This window comes from Pinus tabuliformis, chromosome J (assembly GCF_031772625.1).
Source record: "Pinus tabuliformis cultivar Carrire ecotype Pingquan chromosome J, CPIR1, whole genome shotgun sequence".
NCBI lineage: Eukaryota > Viridiplantae > Streptophyta > Pinopsida > Pinales > Pinaceae > Pinus > Pinus tabuliformis.
This window is the reverse complement of record NC_142295.1, coordinates 749,662,132-749,679,310: the sequence shown is the minus strand read 5'-3', so window position 1 is coordinate 749,679,310 and position 17,179 is coordinate 749,662,132. Positions and strand designations below refer to the sequence as shown.

At 39.7% G+C, this 17,179-nt stretch overlaps 1 protein-coding gene and 1 long non-coding RNA gene across 2 annotated transcripts; both read left to right on the top strand.

Moving 5' to 3' along the window:
- Positions 1-12,506: 12,506 nt before the first annotated feature.
- Positions 12,507-12,872, top strand: LOC149228899 (UDP-glycosyltransferase 72D1-like). The gene has a single exon (XM_089380898.1). It carries the CDS (start codon positions 12,507-12,509, stop codon positions 12,870-12,872), a length of 366 nt encoding a protein of 121 aa, XP_089237024.1.
- A 2,729-nt stretch (positions 12,873-15,601) lies between these two features.
- LOC149228898 (uncharacterized) lies at positions 15,602-16,416 on the top strand. The gene is made up of 3 exons (XR_016247253.1): positions 15,602-15,871; positions 15,960-16,041; positions 16,214-16,416. It is a non-coding gene; the product is annotated as an uncharacterized LOC149228898 (long non-coding RNA).
- The last annotated feature ends 763 nt before the right edge of the window (positions 16,417-17,179 follow it).

The window sequence follows — 17,179 nt, the reverse complement described above, 5'->3', positions numbered from 1 at the left end:
AAACAGGCTTATTATTTTGCATGTAAAAAGACCAAAGATAAAGTGGACATTAATTATAGTACCCCTTAGTATTTCCTTGTGTTAGAGTCGGTTTGGTCAGCCCTCCGTCAGAGATCAAAGCTCTTTGTGCATTTCAATTTTAGGTGTCCCGCTCCATCCACTCAGCTACATTTCGCTAGGGACATGCCATGATCTGATGGAGATAGTCATGCTAGTCATTTTCCCTCATCTCTGGCCCCTGCTGGCTCAGGTCTTTGTCCATAATCACTGAAATTCATGATAGTCAAGGTCTGGGCATATTACAGGACAAAGTCATCTTTTATGTTTGGGTCTAGGAAATCATCAATGTGGTCTTTGAAAAACATGTCCAGAACAAGCCATGCAGGCTAGAGGGAGACCTTATACAGCTATGGTTCCGAAAGCTTCATCATCACCTGAAAGGACATCGACTCTTCTTCAAAACTTTGTTTTGAAGAAAAGTCAAACAAGGTCAACTATGACAAAATTTTCCAAAAAATTGCCAGTTGACTTTTTCAGATGTAGTCATGGTTTTCATGGCCAAGTGCCTAGTCACACAGTCCCTGCAAAGAAATGCCAAAAATCCCATCATGAGAGCCAAAATTTCAAAGAAAAAATGAAAAGCAGGGTGTTTTAAAGTCAATGAAAAAAGTGCAAAACACAAACATTAGAAAGTGAGTTTTCAAAGAAGAGAAAATCAAACCCATCTCTCCCAAGCCTATATATACTTGTTTTTGCCCAAAACAAAAACCATTTGTGCTTTGGCAAGCTTGGAGAGAAATTACAAAAGTAAGAGAGAAAATTCATGAGGGTTTGAGTGAAGGAGAGCCGGTTTCCAAAGGGCGCGGTGCACACAGAGGGCGCGATGCACTGGCAGCCAGTCCACAGTGCAAAATCAACAAGGGCGCGGTGCACTCAGGGCATGCGGCGCACTGGGCTTGGCGTGCGACGCACACAGCCAGGGAGCTCAAAACACTTGCAAATTTGTTTTATATCCCGGTTGAAGGCTAGCAAGCAAGAGGTAGGCTCGAATGAAACCTCTTCTCTGTCAATTTGGTCAATGGTTTGGTGTTTCTAAGATGTTGAATGATATCCAAAGCACATTGGCCATCCATGAAAATAATCATCAAAGCAAAAATGATAAACGAGGTTGCAAATTTGTGAAGATGCCACCAAGGTTTTGCTCCCATCCCCTTGTCCCCTCACTCCTCATCATTCTCACCTCCATTCCACCTTGTCTCCTAAGGAAACCCCCTAGAAATCTCCACTAAGACCCTACCCCCGGTGTTCCAAGAAAATTAGTGTCATTTGACAGTGCGCGGCGCACACACAAGGTGGCGCGGCGCACTCGGAGCCCAGCCATAGTGTTAATATTGCACTGGCGCGACGCATACCCGGTGCGCGGCGCACAAACCTGTGAGCCTAAAAAAACACCGAATCGCCTAAATTTTTATAAATGGCTCTCAAAATTGCAAAGGAAGCCCTAGATACCTTCACCATTGATCCTTAACTCAAAGAAAAATATGATTTTGGTGACCATGAAATCAGAGGCAAAATTTTTATTAAGTAAACCCAAAAATGACACAAAGAAGGTCAAAAAGCTAGGGTTTTGCTACAGTAACATGATTGCTAAAGCATGCTCCTACCCTACCCCTATCACAACTAATCCCCCTGTAGCATTTTCCCTTAATAATCACCCTAACTCCACTGTGACCATATTCATTTGGTTCCCTTGATTCCTATGGCTAAACACCCAAACCCTACCTCAACAAAATCCAAACCCTGTCCCATCAAAACTATACCCAAAATACTCCTAAATCCCTGATAACTTTCTCCTCTTAAATCCCTATTCCCCTTTCATCATTCCCCTCCTAACACTCCCTGTTTTATTTTCCCCTTGGTGACAGATTCTCAGGGCAGCCACCAGTTTCATTGGATTCAGAGGGCAGCAAAAGAAAACTCAAGGTACACACAGCAATAATGGCATCAGGAATTTCATCAGATTATGAGGGGGATACACACAGTGACACATCTTCAGGAGAGAGGGCCCATAGGAGACATCACCGAAGTGGCAGACATCTCAGAGACGAGCCAAACACCCTCACAGAGCTACAGGCATGCCCACTTGCCATGTCTTGTTTCCAGCACTTGGCATGTTATGAATTTTGCCAAAGGGTGGCAAATGTCAGAGTACATCATGAGTTGGCCTGCCTTTTTGCACTTCATCTACAGGGAGGTCAATCTATCCTGGCTGGGGTCACTTTCACCTTGACACCCAAGACCATATCAGTAGCAACAGGAATACCGAATGTTGGGGAACAGTGGCATAAGAAAAGGAAGGTGGAGAGGCATCTTTATGAGCCTTACATCAAGAACAACTGTTTGAGCCAGCTCACCAGAGTTTTTCTGTTCAGATTTTTGAGGGATGAGTATGCCCCACTCATGAGGTTGATCATGAAGTATTTCAGTTGCGAGGGGAGGTTTTCTCGCCTTTATGCCTATCACATCCGCTTGCTCATGCACTTCACCAGGGTGCGGATGATGAGCCTCCCATTTTTCATCTGCAACAACATTGAGAAGATGAAAAACTTCATGCAGCGCAAGACCCCACGACAGCAGCTAAACAGTGTCTATCATTTTTCTCTCATCCGGATTTTGGTGGACCATCAGTTGGGATTACAGGGTATTGCTTGGGAGGACTTCATCTCCTGTGATTTCTTCAGCGCTCCACCGGTGATATCAGAGGCAGAACATGAGGTGGGAGGTCCTTCACATCAGTTTGATCCTGAGATGGGAAGTCCTTCACATCAGTTCGAGCACCATGAGACTGCCACCATGCCAGTATACATCACATACCAGAAGGGCAGTAGAACGTTGTTCGCAGCAGCAAAGCGAGTGTTATCTCCACCCGGGGTGGAAGGGGCCTCGCTTCCGCCATCAGCATCACAGGAGCAGGGTAAGGGAAAGGAGCCAGTGCAGGAGGAAGGGCCATCAGGTGAGTGAGAGACCGAGTTTGTTCTCCTCCAGGATGATGAGACAGATGCAGAACCAACCAATGAGGAGCTTATAGAGATCATCAGGGAGCAGCAATCAGAGATTGAAGACTTGACCATTGATTTAGAAAGGGCCAAGTGGAACATGAACTACCTGGAGCGGAGAAACAAACAGCTTGAGGACCAACAGACAATCATGGAGCTGCAGAACATCCACGAGCAGTGCCAAGCTGCTCAAAGAAGAAGGGTTCCGCTCACATCTTTGGAGCAAGCAATCAATGAAGACCGGGAGTCCAACCTTGAGAGGGTCAACATGCATTTGGAGAGGCTGTTGGACAAAGCTGATCGGAACCTTGCTATATTGAGACACATGACTTTCCGTTACAGGGTGCGGAACATGAGTGCACAGGCCCGGATAAGGAGTTTAAAAGCAAAACTGAGGAAAGCAACAAGAAGGGTAAAACGGGCAAAGGAGAAAGATAGGCTTAGAATCTTGGCTGACGCTTCCTTGGCTCAGCATGGCACCCCATAGAGATCCTCCAGCCCAAATTTCAAAAAATTTGGGCAAATTTTGGTCACAGGCAATTTTTTTGGGCACAAAACAGGAAATTCCTCCCTATGCGCCGCGCCACTGGCACGACGCTAAAAATCTAGGACTCTAATCGAGGAACAGCTTGCATATTTGGATTCAGCATCAAAAAATACTACTACTGGTGTCCGGGCAAGAAATTTTGACAAGATCTGGGTCTCCTAAAGGTCAAAAAACACCCAAAAATGGCCTCTCTGCCACGTTTTTGACACACAGAAAGAAGTCTTGGGAGAATGAAGATTTGGAGGGGAAAATGAGCACCAAATTGGAAAATTCCAGTGGGGTTAGAAATCAGACAGGACAGGCTTTCCAACAAGCCCACTTGGGCACATTTTTGACACCTGCAAGTTCCCCAAAACAGGCTTCAAAGTGGCGCGACGCACAGAGATTTGGCGTTGCGCACAGGGGAAAAAACTACCAATTTTCTCCTGTTTCGCGAAATTTCGGGTCGCGATTTCTCCAAGTGGGCCCGGTCATCTACACTTCGGTTTTTTGGCACCAAAGGTGGCATTTAAAGAGTTTTCTCTCCAGATGGGCATCTATCCAAGTGGAAAAGGAATGCAAAGGGTCACCCCAGCCAAATGTCATGCTTGAGAACACTGCACCTGTAGCTGATGATTGGCTCTCCATCTCCATTTCGAAATGATTTGAGTAACTTCCCAACCCCTAGGGATTCCATCCCTTCTCCACACATTCTATATATTGTATTGCAAGTTATTTGCAAAGGGTTGGCTGGCTTGTAACTTCTGGGAGACTGTGGGAAAGAAACTTTGTTTCTGCACTATGTATTTTTGACAGAGAATTAATGAAAGGCAGCGGCTCTGTTTCATGAGATTCTTGTGGTTGTGAGTGTAGCAAATGTGTTCTTATGTTTCATATGTATCTTGTTATGTTTCATAATTCAATTCACGTTTCATTTCAGTGAAATTTTCTAAGTGAGATTAGGTAGAATTCAATTTATATTGCTCTGCCTGTGGGAAAATTTCATGTATAGTGTTACTCTTCTGTTGAAAAGGATTCATGCAACCATGCCCTTTTCACTCTCTTCAGCAATCTTTCCATTCCACGTTACCTTAAGCCGAAATTGCTGCGCTTGCCGCCTACCTTGCCTCACGGAATAATTTGTGCTTTCATATTCGATTCTCTGTTCTTTGCTGAGCGCCAGTCCCATATACATCCCAGAAGCTCGGTCACTTCATAAAATATTTTCCAAAATCCCTTTTCACTTACTAGCCTAAGGTAAATATTGCATTGTAAGTCATCTCAGACCGTTTTGCCTATCCATTCGCTGAGTGTGACTCGGAGAGAGCCCTCTCCTGCTCTGGTAGGGCTAGCTACCAGACTGAGCGTGGTTTGTGGTTACCCTAATTTTTGCCTTCCTTCAGCCTAAGGCAGATTTAGGTGCTAACACCTTGATGGGTGGGGCATTGGATGTGAAGCTAAATATCTTGGAAGCCATTGGGAAGATAGTTAGGTTGAAGAAGAAGTACAACTAGGTGGATCATGTCACCAACATCCTAAAGAATAACTACAAAAAATGTCAAAATTATATGAAGGTGATATGGTTCCCATCTCTTCTTATTTAGTTAGCGATGCCATAGGTCACTCTAGTGGGAGAGACCTCTTTTACTAGAAATGTCATATCGTTCATGAGGAACTTTAAGTTCTTTTCTAGTAATTAGTTGGGCAAGACATAGTCTCCATCCCTTTGAGAAATGTTTAGAAATTGGGTTATAAAATATGGAAAAAGTATCATAGATATAGTGAGTTCCATAGCAGGTCCATCGACCCCTGCTCAAATAATCACACATCTAGTTTGTTTTGGACTCAACAGAAGTATATTGTGTCAACTTAGTTGACATCCATCCAAAATACTTATCATATCTACCATATGCACTTGAAATTTTTAATGAGCTGAAACGACAAACCATCGTACTATTTGTTATTGTAGAGCTAATCCTCCTAACACTGATCAACACAATTCTCCCCATAAATAATGGTGAGTGGGAAGATGAAAGGGAGTTAAAATTGTATACTATACATTTGAAATTGGAATTGCAAGTTTTAGTGAGATGAAATAAAAAGAAGCTTACAAGTCAGTCAAGATATCTAACCATCGATAGGGCACAAAATCTTGGAATAAACTAGATAGAAGTACTACAAGGTATCATCTTAGAGGAGCCCAAGATTTAGAAATTTTTTTAAGAAATAAACAAAAAAGAGTTAGAAAAACTAGTCATGAAGGGTAATTCAACCCAATGAAAACTAAGACAATGAATTTCATGGGATCATTCAACAAGTCTTAAATTTTAGAAGCAGTTGGGAAAGCAAGGGAAATTTTATTGAGATTTCCACGTAGAAGATGTTGGGAGAACATGAAAAAGTAAAGTGAAAAACTCAATAGGAGTAAGGTATGGGTTGATCACTAAAGATGATAGGAGCATCCCCAACAATAATTACTAAAGGGTAGTCAAGTCAAATAGAGAAACAAAGGACGGGACAATGACATGCACTAGTCGACTTGAAATCTAACTCCCCACTAATTGAAGGAATAAGAATAGAATAAGAAATTAGTAAAAATAGTGCAGTAATGGATAGGGGGATTCAAGCCTAGGGGATTCAAACCTAGGATGTTTCATTGGAACATACAAATTCATTCGACGTAGAAAATATATAAGAAATAAATAAGAACTACATGATTCAGATGCAATAAAGAACCTACCTCATCAACAACAACAATGGTCACAAAAGGTTAATTGAATGGTGTTCCATAGCTATCAAGACATTCTAACAAGTCCACAAGGATACCATAAGAACACATAAGAAAAAACACAATTATAAATCAATGAAATTGAATGGGTATATTACCTCAACACAAAAACTTAAACCAACTCAATTAGCATATGATCCAAAACATGTATTGGATATTTAGGTATTTCAACTATTTCATGTTGTCTCTAGAGAAACTTCTATGAGGTGGAAGAGAATGAGGAAGAATATTATCATGTTATGAAAAAAATAAAGAAAAGGGAGTTGTCTAGACTAATTTCATAAGTTTAGTTATGGATAAACTACAATGAGCTTGCCTATGAAAAAGTGAGCACTGATTGTACTCAATGCAACAACTAGTTCATCGGCTTATTGCTGAAAATGTCCAAATGAGCAAATAGGTAGAGCAGTCATAACAACAGAATAGGAGGCAATTGACATATGAGTTATCCTCTATACTTGAGTAGGAAATTGCCACATTTAAAGAGGTAAAGAATAAACTACAAGAACCAATGGATATACTAGACGCTCTTAATGTTCCCCTCAATTACTAGCTAAGGAATTTGATAGCTGCCTGCAATGGATTTCAAATTCAAAGGGTACTTAATAAGAACTTGTTGGAGAAGAAGAATTGCATGTTTGATCCTTGGGAAGTATCATCCCCTTTACTTGGTTTCCGTTTGGTTTCCTTCTACATTGGGTACTTATTGGTTTGGTTAATGACTATTATATGTCTTGTTTTGATAAGCTAAGTGTGCAATGCCTTCTAGGTTTATAATAAAAAATCCTTAAATGTCGATATATGTAATTTTCTATGAGTTCGTCGCCTCAAATGTTCTCATCAATTCCCCCCTTTAGATAGGTTAGAATTCTTGCATTCTTGCATTCATTATAGCTACTAGCCCAATAGGTCCACCCATCATTGTAATGAGCATACACATATCATAGTAATTACACACAACTAAGCATGGGAGTTGAGCCAAAATTTGAATGGTCCTCCCATACCAAATTTTGTGAGTTCCAGTTGGGACTTCATACCAGAGAGAGTCACAAAATATTCTTAACGCAACACAATTTTCCACATTTACCTTATACAGGTTCTTCACACGAATCCCGATCTCTTTCACATGTCTCGTGGCTATATGTCTTATGAATGCTTTTCCTTTGCTAAAGATCACATCAAAACCATGTCTTCCAAAAATGCAATAGAGATGAGATTTTTCTTTAAGCCTAGAAAAAAAAATGACATCCTTGAGCCTAAGAGGGGAGCCTAAATCATTCTGAAAGGTGATTGTACCAATATTGGTGGTGATGTACCTTCCATTGTCCCCTAGCTTGATGTGCATCTAGAGATCTTTCTCCTCTAGGTCACTGAAAAAATATTTACACCCTGTCATGTGGAACGATGCACTTGAGTCCAAGTACCACACACTCCCAATCACTATGTTGGAAATACATGCAATAAGGGTACAATCAAGCTCAAACGATGAAGCCAAGGCTTCACCTGCTGCTCCTCCTAAGGTCTTCTTGCTTGCCTTTTTGTGTGGACACTTCATGGCATAGTGCTTGTATTCATGACAATGAAAGCATTTAATTTATGAAAATATTTCTTCTTTCCCCCTTGGCTGTATTCTGGTTTGGTTTGATATTTCTTCCCTTTTCCATTCTTTCCCTTTCCAACCAATGTAAATTTGTATTCATCCTCACCCTTGGATGAGGTCCCATCTCTGGTATTCTGCTTTATTTCCTCCTGTACCAAATTAGACCATAAGCGTTCCCAATTCAGTAGTTTCTCCCTTTGGTTCACTGAATCCTGATAGTTATGCCAGCTCTTCGGAAGGCCCTGAAGGGCTAATATTACTAAGTGATCCTATGAAACAATATAACCAACTCCTGCAAGCTCATTACGAACGTGTGTGAACTTGTTGAGATATTGCGGGATAGTGTCATTCACCTGCATCTTGATATTTCAAAGTTTATCCTTGAGCGCCAGCTTCCTCTGGTCACTACTATTCTGGAATGTATCTGTTAATGCCTACCACATTGCGTAAGGATTTTCTATCTCATGAATATTGGTAACAATGTGGTCTCATACTTCCTCCAATATTATTCTCCTCACCGTGGTTACATCCTTCTTTCACTGAGCAAGGTTTTGGGCATCAAATTTCGTTGGTTTTGCAACATCTCTCTTGATATATTCTAGAAATCCATTGTCATCGAATACCTCCTCCATGTGATCCTTCTATGAAATGAAATTAGAGATTCCTTCCAAGGCATATTCTAGCCTCAACCCATTGAAGATCATCTTCTCAACTCTGAAGAGATCCTACTACATTGAACTGCAAATTCAAACCTCCTGTGCAGCCTTCAAACTTTGCGAACCTTTTTCACAGTTCTTTCCATTTCTTCCAACATATCTGGTCCTAATATCATTTTATTCTCGAGACTATTCCAATTTGCAGGGATTGTACACTTCCTCCCATAAAGTACCTCAAAAGGACTCATCTTTAACGATTCGTGATAACCGTTATTGTAGGAAAATTATACTAAGTGGAGATATTCCTCCCATTTTCCGGGTTGTTGCATCACATACATACGCAACATGTCTTCCACCACTTGATTGAATCGTTCAGTCTGTCCATTTGTTTGGGAGTGATAGGCAGTACTAAAGTGAATTTGAGTGCCTAACCCTGTGAATAATTCTTTCCAAAAAGAAGAGGTGAATTTAACATCACAGTCAGAGATTATGACTCAAGGAATCCCATGCAACCTAAAAATCTCTCTCGTGAATATATCTGCTATCTGGGTGGTTTGATATGTGGACTTGACAGGGACAAAATGGGCTACCTTGCTCTATTTATCAACAACCACCATGATTGAGCCATTATGTCTTTTTGATCGGGGTAACCTAGTTATGAAATCCAAGGTTATAGTGTCCCACTTCCATTTAGGAATGGGTAGGGGATGCAATTGCCCAACAAGATGTTGATGCTCAGTTTTAACCTGCTGACACTCCAGGAATTTGGCTAAGTATTCTACAATGTCCTTCCTCATACCAAGCCAATAATAATCCTTCCTAATTGTAGAAAATAATTTTTGATAGCCAGGGTGGGCTGCATAAGGACTCCTATGGAATTCATCCAATATAAGTTTCTTTAATTATAACTGGTTAGGAACATATATTCTACCTCTAAACATCAACAAATTTTTAGGGTTAATACTATACTCACTATGTTTTCTAGAAAGATGTGCAATTTTAGCTTGCTACTAGAGATACTCATATTCTGGATCTCTCTGTGTTGCTTCCCTGATTTGATCAGAAAAAATTAAATTCCACTTAACTAAATGAAATTTTGTAGACGTGATGCGAATTCCTACCCAACACATCTGCTACTCAATTCTCCCTTCCCTTCAGGTGTTTGATTTTAAAATCAAATTCACTTAAGAATTCAATCCATCTAGCTTGGCATGCATTCAAGGTGGGTTGATTAAAGAAGTTCGTTAAGCTGCTATGATCCGTCATAAATAAGAATATTTTCCCCAACAAGTAGTGTCACCATACCTTTAAGGCGTGAACTATAGCCATTAGCTCCAAATCATAAGCATAATATTTCTACTCATGGTCCTTTAACTTACGATATTTGTAAGCTATCACTTTATCTTTTTTCATTAAAACTTCGCCTACACCTTCCTTACATGCATCAATATAGACTATAAAATCTTCCTCTAGATCTATAATTTTTAACACAGGTGCGGTGGTAAGAAAATGCTTTAATATTTCAAAACTCTCTTGACAGTCCCTTGACCATTTAAAACTTGTTCCTTTTTTTGCAAATAAGTGATTGGATATGCTACTTTAGAGAACCCTCTTATAAATTGTCTGTAATATCTAGCAAGGCCCATAAAATAATGTATATCTGCCACACTGGTTGGAATAAGCCAGTTCATGATAGTCTCGATCTTCTCCAGATCTACCATTATGCCAATGGAGGAGATAATATGTCCCAAATATTGAATTTGATCCTTGAAAAAGTCACATTTTCTAAACTTGTCACAGAGATGTTTTTTTCTTAGGGTCTGTAATAATATTTGAAGGCGTTATTTATGCTCTTCCTCACTCCTGGAGTACACCAGGATGTCATCAATAAAAATAATAATGAATTTATCTAGAAAAGGGTGAAAAATCCCATTCATCATACTCATAAAGGTTGTCGAGGCGTTGATGAGTCCGAAGGGTAGAACCACGAACTCATAATGATCATAATGCATCCTAAACATTGTTTTATATATATCCTCATCTTTAATACGAATCTATTGATAACTGGATCGTAAATCAATTTTTGAAAATACAACAACACCCTTCACTTGATCAAATAGATCGTGGATTCGAGGTAAGGGGTACTTCTTTTTTACCATTAATTTATTCAGTTGTCTATAATCTATGCATAATCGCAGAGTACCATCTTTTTTCCTCACAAATAAAACCGGGCCCCCCTAAGGGAACACGCTGGGTCAAATATAACCCTTATCCAATAGTTCTTGGAGCTGCATTTTTAACTTTGTCAGCTCATGAACAATCATTCTATAAGGAGCTTTGGAAACTGGGGCAGCTCTAGGGATTAGTTCTATAGTAAAATCAAGATTCCTTTTGGGTGGAAACCCAGGGATATTTCTAGGAAGACATCTCTAAACTCTTGAACAACTGGTATGATGTCTAAGATAGAAAATTTATCTTTAAAATTAGTGTATCCTACTTGGACAACGTAAATTTGGCAACCTTTCCGCATACATTTTCCTAATTGGTGAGTTGTAATGGGTCATAACTTAACTTCCCTTCTAATACCTTGAATTTCTACTTTGCTGGCATCATTAGATAGGAAATTAATTGTCTTTCCCTTACAATCTACAATGGTCCAATGTTGTTCCAGCCAATCCACACCTATCAATACGTCATAGGAACCTAATGGTAGCACATTTAAATTAGTTCTAACCTGTTGTCCAACCAATTCAATTACACAATATTCTACCTTTGCATTAACTCTTCTCTTGGCTCCTGTGGCTAACTACACCAGCCAAGGATTCCTAAACTTTACACTTGTTAGATGACATAAATCAACTATTCTTGGGATAACATAGCTTAAGCTTGCACCCGGATTTATCAGAATGGAAACAAGAAGGTTGGATATTTTACCTTCTAGTTCCACCATTGTTGGTTGATATTCTGCCTGACAATCCTCCAATGTTGCGTTAATCCTTGGTATGCTCCTTGCCATATCGCCAATAGTAGAAGCTTCTTTGACATTTGCAATTAGTTCGGATCTACCTCTATGGGGACAGTTTTTGTAGTAATGGGGTTCCCCACAACCCCAACATTGCAAAGGACGTTTAGGAACCTGACTAGTTTCCAACTTACTAGATGCTTCACTTTGTTTCACTTCATTTTGAGGTCTATGCTTTTGTGGATTCCTATTTATAGGTCCACTTGGTCCTTTCCGACCTGAATACCTGGTAACGACATTTTTTGTGCTCTTGTTGGTTGAGAAATTTATTTTCCCTTTCTTACTTGTCTAATTTTTGATGCCCTTGCCCTTTTGCTTCATCTGCTGATAGCGGTTTCGAGCCTTCCAAATTGCTTCATCCATCATCTTATGATTTTCAAATTCTAACTTCTCCTTCATATGGATCGGTAAACCACTGATGAAGCACTGGACTTTAGCCTTCCCTTCTCGCATGTAAGGGACATATTTCAACAGGGAGGTAAACTTCGTTATGAACACATCCATAAATTGTTGTCCCAGTGTTAGGTCATGAAACTCTTTTGTCTTATCATCATAGAACTGGTCAGTCAAATATCTGTCCTTAAAATTGTTGGAGTTAATGCTTACATTCCATATTTAAGAAGTTGGTTTGTGATGGTTGAGAAATTCTCTCAACCTCTCTATCTAATTTGGGAATAAGTTGGATCTCAGAAACTCTATTTAATAGAGTAATCTGAATGTAAATCTGTGTGAGTGTCTTTGCACATACACCATTTGTGCATAATATATGATTGAGTTTCAGTAATTGTGTTGTTTTAGCTATTTTTATCATGGTATCAGAGCTAGATCTGAACCTGTGTTGTGAGGAGGTGCATCTGGATGTTAATCGGAGCTATTTTTATCACTGGGACTGTCAATTCTGATGCGTCGTTATCCGAGATTTTTCCAGCTGGTTTTCTTGATCAAATCGAAGATAAGGGTGTCGTCGCTTCTAACTGGTCCCGCCATCATCATTTGGCATTGCTATCGCATCGTTCCGTCGGTGGGTTCTTCACGCCCTGTGACTGGAATTCGATCTTGCAAGGTCTCTGCAATGGCGTTCCGCTGTTGAGGTTTCCGCTTCATGCCGACCAGTACACCAACTGCAAGCTCGTATCGGATGAGATGGGAATCGCTATGAAGGTACGGCATTCAGGAATCGAAGGAGAAACAATTGGGCGCAAAGAAATTGCGAGGAACGTGTAAAAGCGGACCTACAGTAATCACGTGGCTGTGCTGCACTCCTCCTATCTTAGCTACACGGCCAAAACAAATTCTTAATTCCGTCTGTGGCGTTTGAAACTGGGCGTTTCTCTGTTCTGCCTCCGATTCCAATATCAGCCTGAGCAGCGATCTCCTGAGCGTTTGAAACTGGGCGTTTCTCTGTTCTGCCTGAGCAGCGATCTCCTGAGCGGTGCTGTTTTTGGCCTCCAACATCTTGACTAGAAAAGGTATTATCTTTTATCATGGAGTTTATGGTGTTAGACAAATTCAGTGGTTTGAATTTTCCCTCGTGGAAAGTAAAAATACAACTGCAATTAATGAATAAAAATTTGTGGGGAATAGTGAATGGTTCAGAAGCAGCACCTACAGATGCCAAAGAGTTATTTGAATGGAAAAATAGAGATGACAAAGCTAAGTCTATTATTGGACTTGCTCTTTCTGATTCACAATTACATCATGTAGATCTTACTAAAACATCAAAGGAAATATGGGAACATTTGGCTCAATTGTTTGGTGTAAAATCTACAAATGCAAAATTTTCCCTAAAGTTGCAATTATTTAGTCTGAAAATGAATGAGGAGACACCTATATCCAGTCATATAAATAACTTAATGTCTCTTTTAAGACAATTAAGTGAAGTTGGGACTAAAGTGGAGGATGAAGATGCTAAATTTGTATTATTAAATAGTCTTCCTTCAAGTTATAGTAATGTTGTTTTCACTTTGAGTCAAATATCTACACAAACATTGCAAGAGACAATTGCAGCACTTCTGGGGGAGGAAAAGCGACTGAAACCAGAGGATGCCGAAGAGAACTCTCATGTAGAAAATGCCTTGTGGACAAAGTCAAGGATGAGAAAGAAAAATGCAAACAAAGGTGACATTGAATGCTACTATTGCAAGAAAATTGGGCATACAGCGTGGAATTGCAGAAGTCATGCTAGTGATGTGTTAAAAGGGAAAGAATCAGCAAATATAACCACAGTTGAATACCAATTGAATTCCGATGATGAATTTAATGAAGAGAGTGAACCTATTAAACTCTTTTAAAAATAACCAGCAGTTCAACTATGTGTCTGATGCCAGTACTTAAAGATCAAGTAGCAGTAAGGCTCAATATGGATGGTTGTCCAGATAGTATGGAAGTTGCACATCTAGGGAAGGATCTCTCATTAGTGGTAGACGTGGAAGTGGTTTCCTAATGAGGTTATGCGACAGATTGAGATGCTGTCCAGTAATTGACTTCCGGAGGTCCTTGATTCGGGAGTTGAGGAAGAGAACTCGGGAATCCAACTTGCCAACTACACTTTTTCGAGGGTTATGAGGCAACTTGATGGAGCATCCACTGATAAGCTTGATTATTTTGTTATTTTCATGTAAAGTAATCATTAAGGGGGGATGTTGGAGTTAATGCTTACATTCCATATTTAAGAAGTTGGTTTGTGATGGTTGAGAAATTCTCTCAACCTCTCTATCTAATTTGGGAATAAGTTGGATCTCAGAAACTCTATTTAATAGAGTAATCTGAATGTAAATATGTGTGTGAGTGTCTTTGCACATACACCATTTGTGCATAATATATAATTGAGTTTCAGTAATTGTGTTGTTTTAGCTATTTTTATCAAAAATGCTTCTGAAATTGCTTCCACATGACTTCTTGTTCACTAATTTCTCTGACTGTTTTAATTTCTTCCCACCACAAAGTGGCCTTACTTTGCAACTAATATATTGCTAAACTTACCTTCAAATTATCATTGTATTCGTATATTTGAAAGTATTTGTTCATGTTAATTAACCAAGCCTTTGCTGCTTCCTCATCTTCTCCATTGTATATTAGTGGCTTGATCTCTCGAATCCTTTCTTATCAAAAATGTTATCATATTCCTCTTCATGGTCAGTTTGTCTTCCCTCAGACTCCAGACGTTCCTCTTGTTGTCTATGTGACTCCGTTCTATTTTCTTCATCGTGACTGGGATTAGGATTTTTGTGATTCTGCATGTCGGACAAACTCTTCATAATTTTTTGTTGCTCCAATCGTAATCTTTTGTTGTCTTCCTGTAAGTTCACCATCTCCACTCGTAGTTGTTGGACTGTTTCCAGTAATGCAGCGTTGGTTTTCTGATTTGTCTCACCCAAATATACCCAAACCTCTGGGTTATGCCTGCTGTCCCTCCTGAGGGGGCAGATCTTGCTCCTCGTCTCATGATGTTCCAACTTCCTCTCTTTTTGTGTGTATTGTAATTACTTTTGTTATTCGATATTCATCCATGTCTCATGATGTTCTAACTTCCTCTCTTTTTGTGTGTATCGTAATTACTTTTGTTATTCAATGTTATCCATTCAGACGTTAGTGTAGCAACCCGAAAGCTACCACTTGTAACATAAAATATCATATTCAACTAAAAATATTTACTTTCACACGTTACACCATTTATATATACAAACTCTTAACCTTAGGCGACACACAATAAATGTAAACATATAACACTTGATCGTATTGCAATGGATATGCATTAGGTTAAATACGATAGACTTAAATTTTTGATACACAATCTAGCTATTATTATTACATGCGATTAATGAGTAGACTGGTTCCCGATGCTCCGAGGCACACATCCAGATGAGCCTGCTATAGAACTGCCACTTGGCTGCAATCCTACGATGGGTAATCCCGACGTTGATCCGACCGTCACAGTTAATCAAGGTAAGGTTAGGATAGCTAACCGATGCAACGCTGCTGGCGGCCTTCATTCCTCGTCAGTCTGGAAGCAACATGCAACTCTGCGAGTTCCTCTGTATTCACCGGTTCTCCGATCCTTCACCGGCATTATTCTTTGGAGTTCCTACGGTAGCTCCATCATTAACTCTGTTGGCTCCGGCTACTCAATGGCTATGTACTGTCTGTGAATGAAAACCCTCATTTTACTCATCCGTGGTGATGATTCTGAGTTAAGGAGATCCTTACCTTCACGGCAAATTCAGGTGAATCTTTTTAACTTGATTGAGTTATTGAATGAATTAAGAGCTCAGATTCTCCATAATGGTTAATGTTTGTTCTTTCTTATCGCAGGTGGGCAGCATGGCTACAAGTCAATTTTCGAACAAAGTGTTTTCTGAGGGTTCCCCCAGCCAGGCTTGTGCTTCACCTACAGGTTGGAATGTGCGCAACCCTGCTTCTTTCTATGTTTAGCATACCTTGTCTACTTACCCGCGACTCTGGTTATCTGAGAGTTGTTTAAATATTAAAGGGGAAATTGCTTCTAAACTGGGTAATGATCATTTGCTGGTTACTGAAGCCTGTATAATTGCCTCTCAAATTTTCAGAAGGTTTGAGGCCCTCGGCTTGCTACTGTGTGACATATTTTCCTTTTTAAAGGTCCAAGGCTCACGGACCTGTTCAAATTATAACAGTGCAGGTTTTTTTTTTTAAACTTGAGGCTTCGGCCCTGCTCTACTATGTTAATACAGGAGTTATCGTAATTGTCATATGTGATTTGGACACCTTTTTTGTTAATTCTACTTGGGCCTGGATGCTTGTATGGGTTGTGCGACGAGAAGCTCTGCATTTTATTTTATATTATCTGCTAGAAGAATGTTTTCCATCGAATTTATGTTTACAGGTTATGGTTTTGTTTAGCTTCAAACCCTCGTCGAGGCTGGTAATACAGTTCTTTGCTCCCCAACTTCTTCGTTTGTTTTACATGGCAGAAATTGCATTTATACTTGTTAATTCTTATTATCATGACAAGCTGGGTGTCTCTCGTGGGTTCTATGTTGTTCTGCGAACTTTACAACTCCAGACAACCCTTACCCTATGGTGTGATTATTGTCTTTGTAGAAATCCTTGCTTGACTCTATGAATATAACCAGTTTCCTCCAAAGACTACTACTCAGAGTTGCAAATTTACGTCTTTTTTCTTTATAAAGAACAGAAAGCATTTAATTAAATTGTATGGCAAAAAGAAAACATTTAATTATATCGCATGGAAAAAAGGAACATTTAATCAAATTGCATGTGTGCCTTGTAAGGAAACTTTGTGTTCTTGTAACTATGCTTATTCAAGGGTTCCCTTGTGGATATTTGCATGTATTTGGGACAATTAGAAAAACTTCTTAGCCTTAACGCATTTACATGGTTTCATAATTATTTTATTCATAGCAGAATTTCTCTTTGGCCTTTTCATGTATTGCATCTTCTCTTTTTTCTTAATCTAACCACGATGGGGATTGTTGTAGAGAGTGTTGGTAATAGCTGGGCTTCGGGTCTAACCTTGGAACAAAACAAGGAAT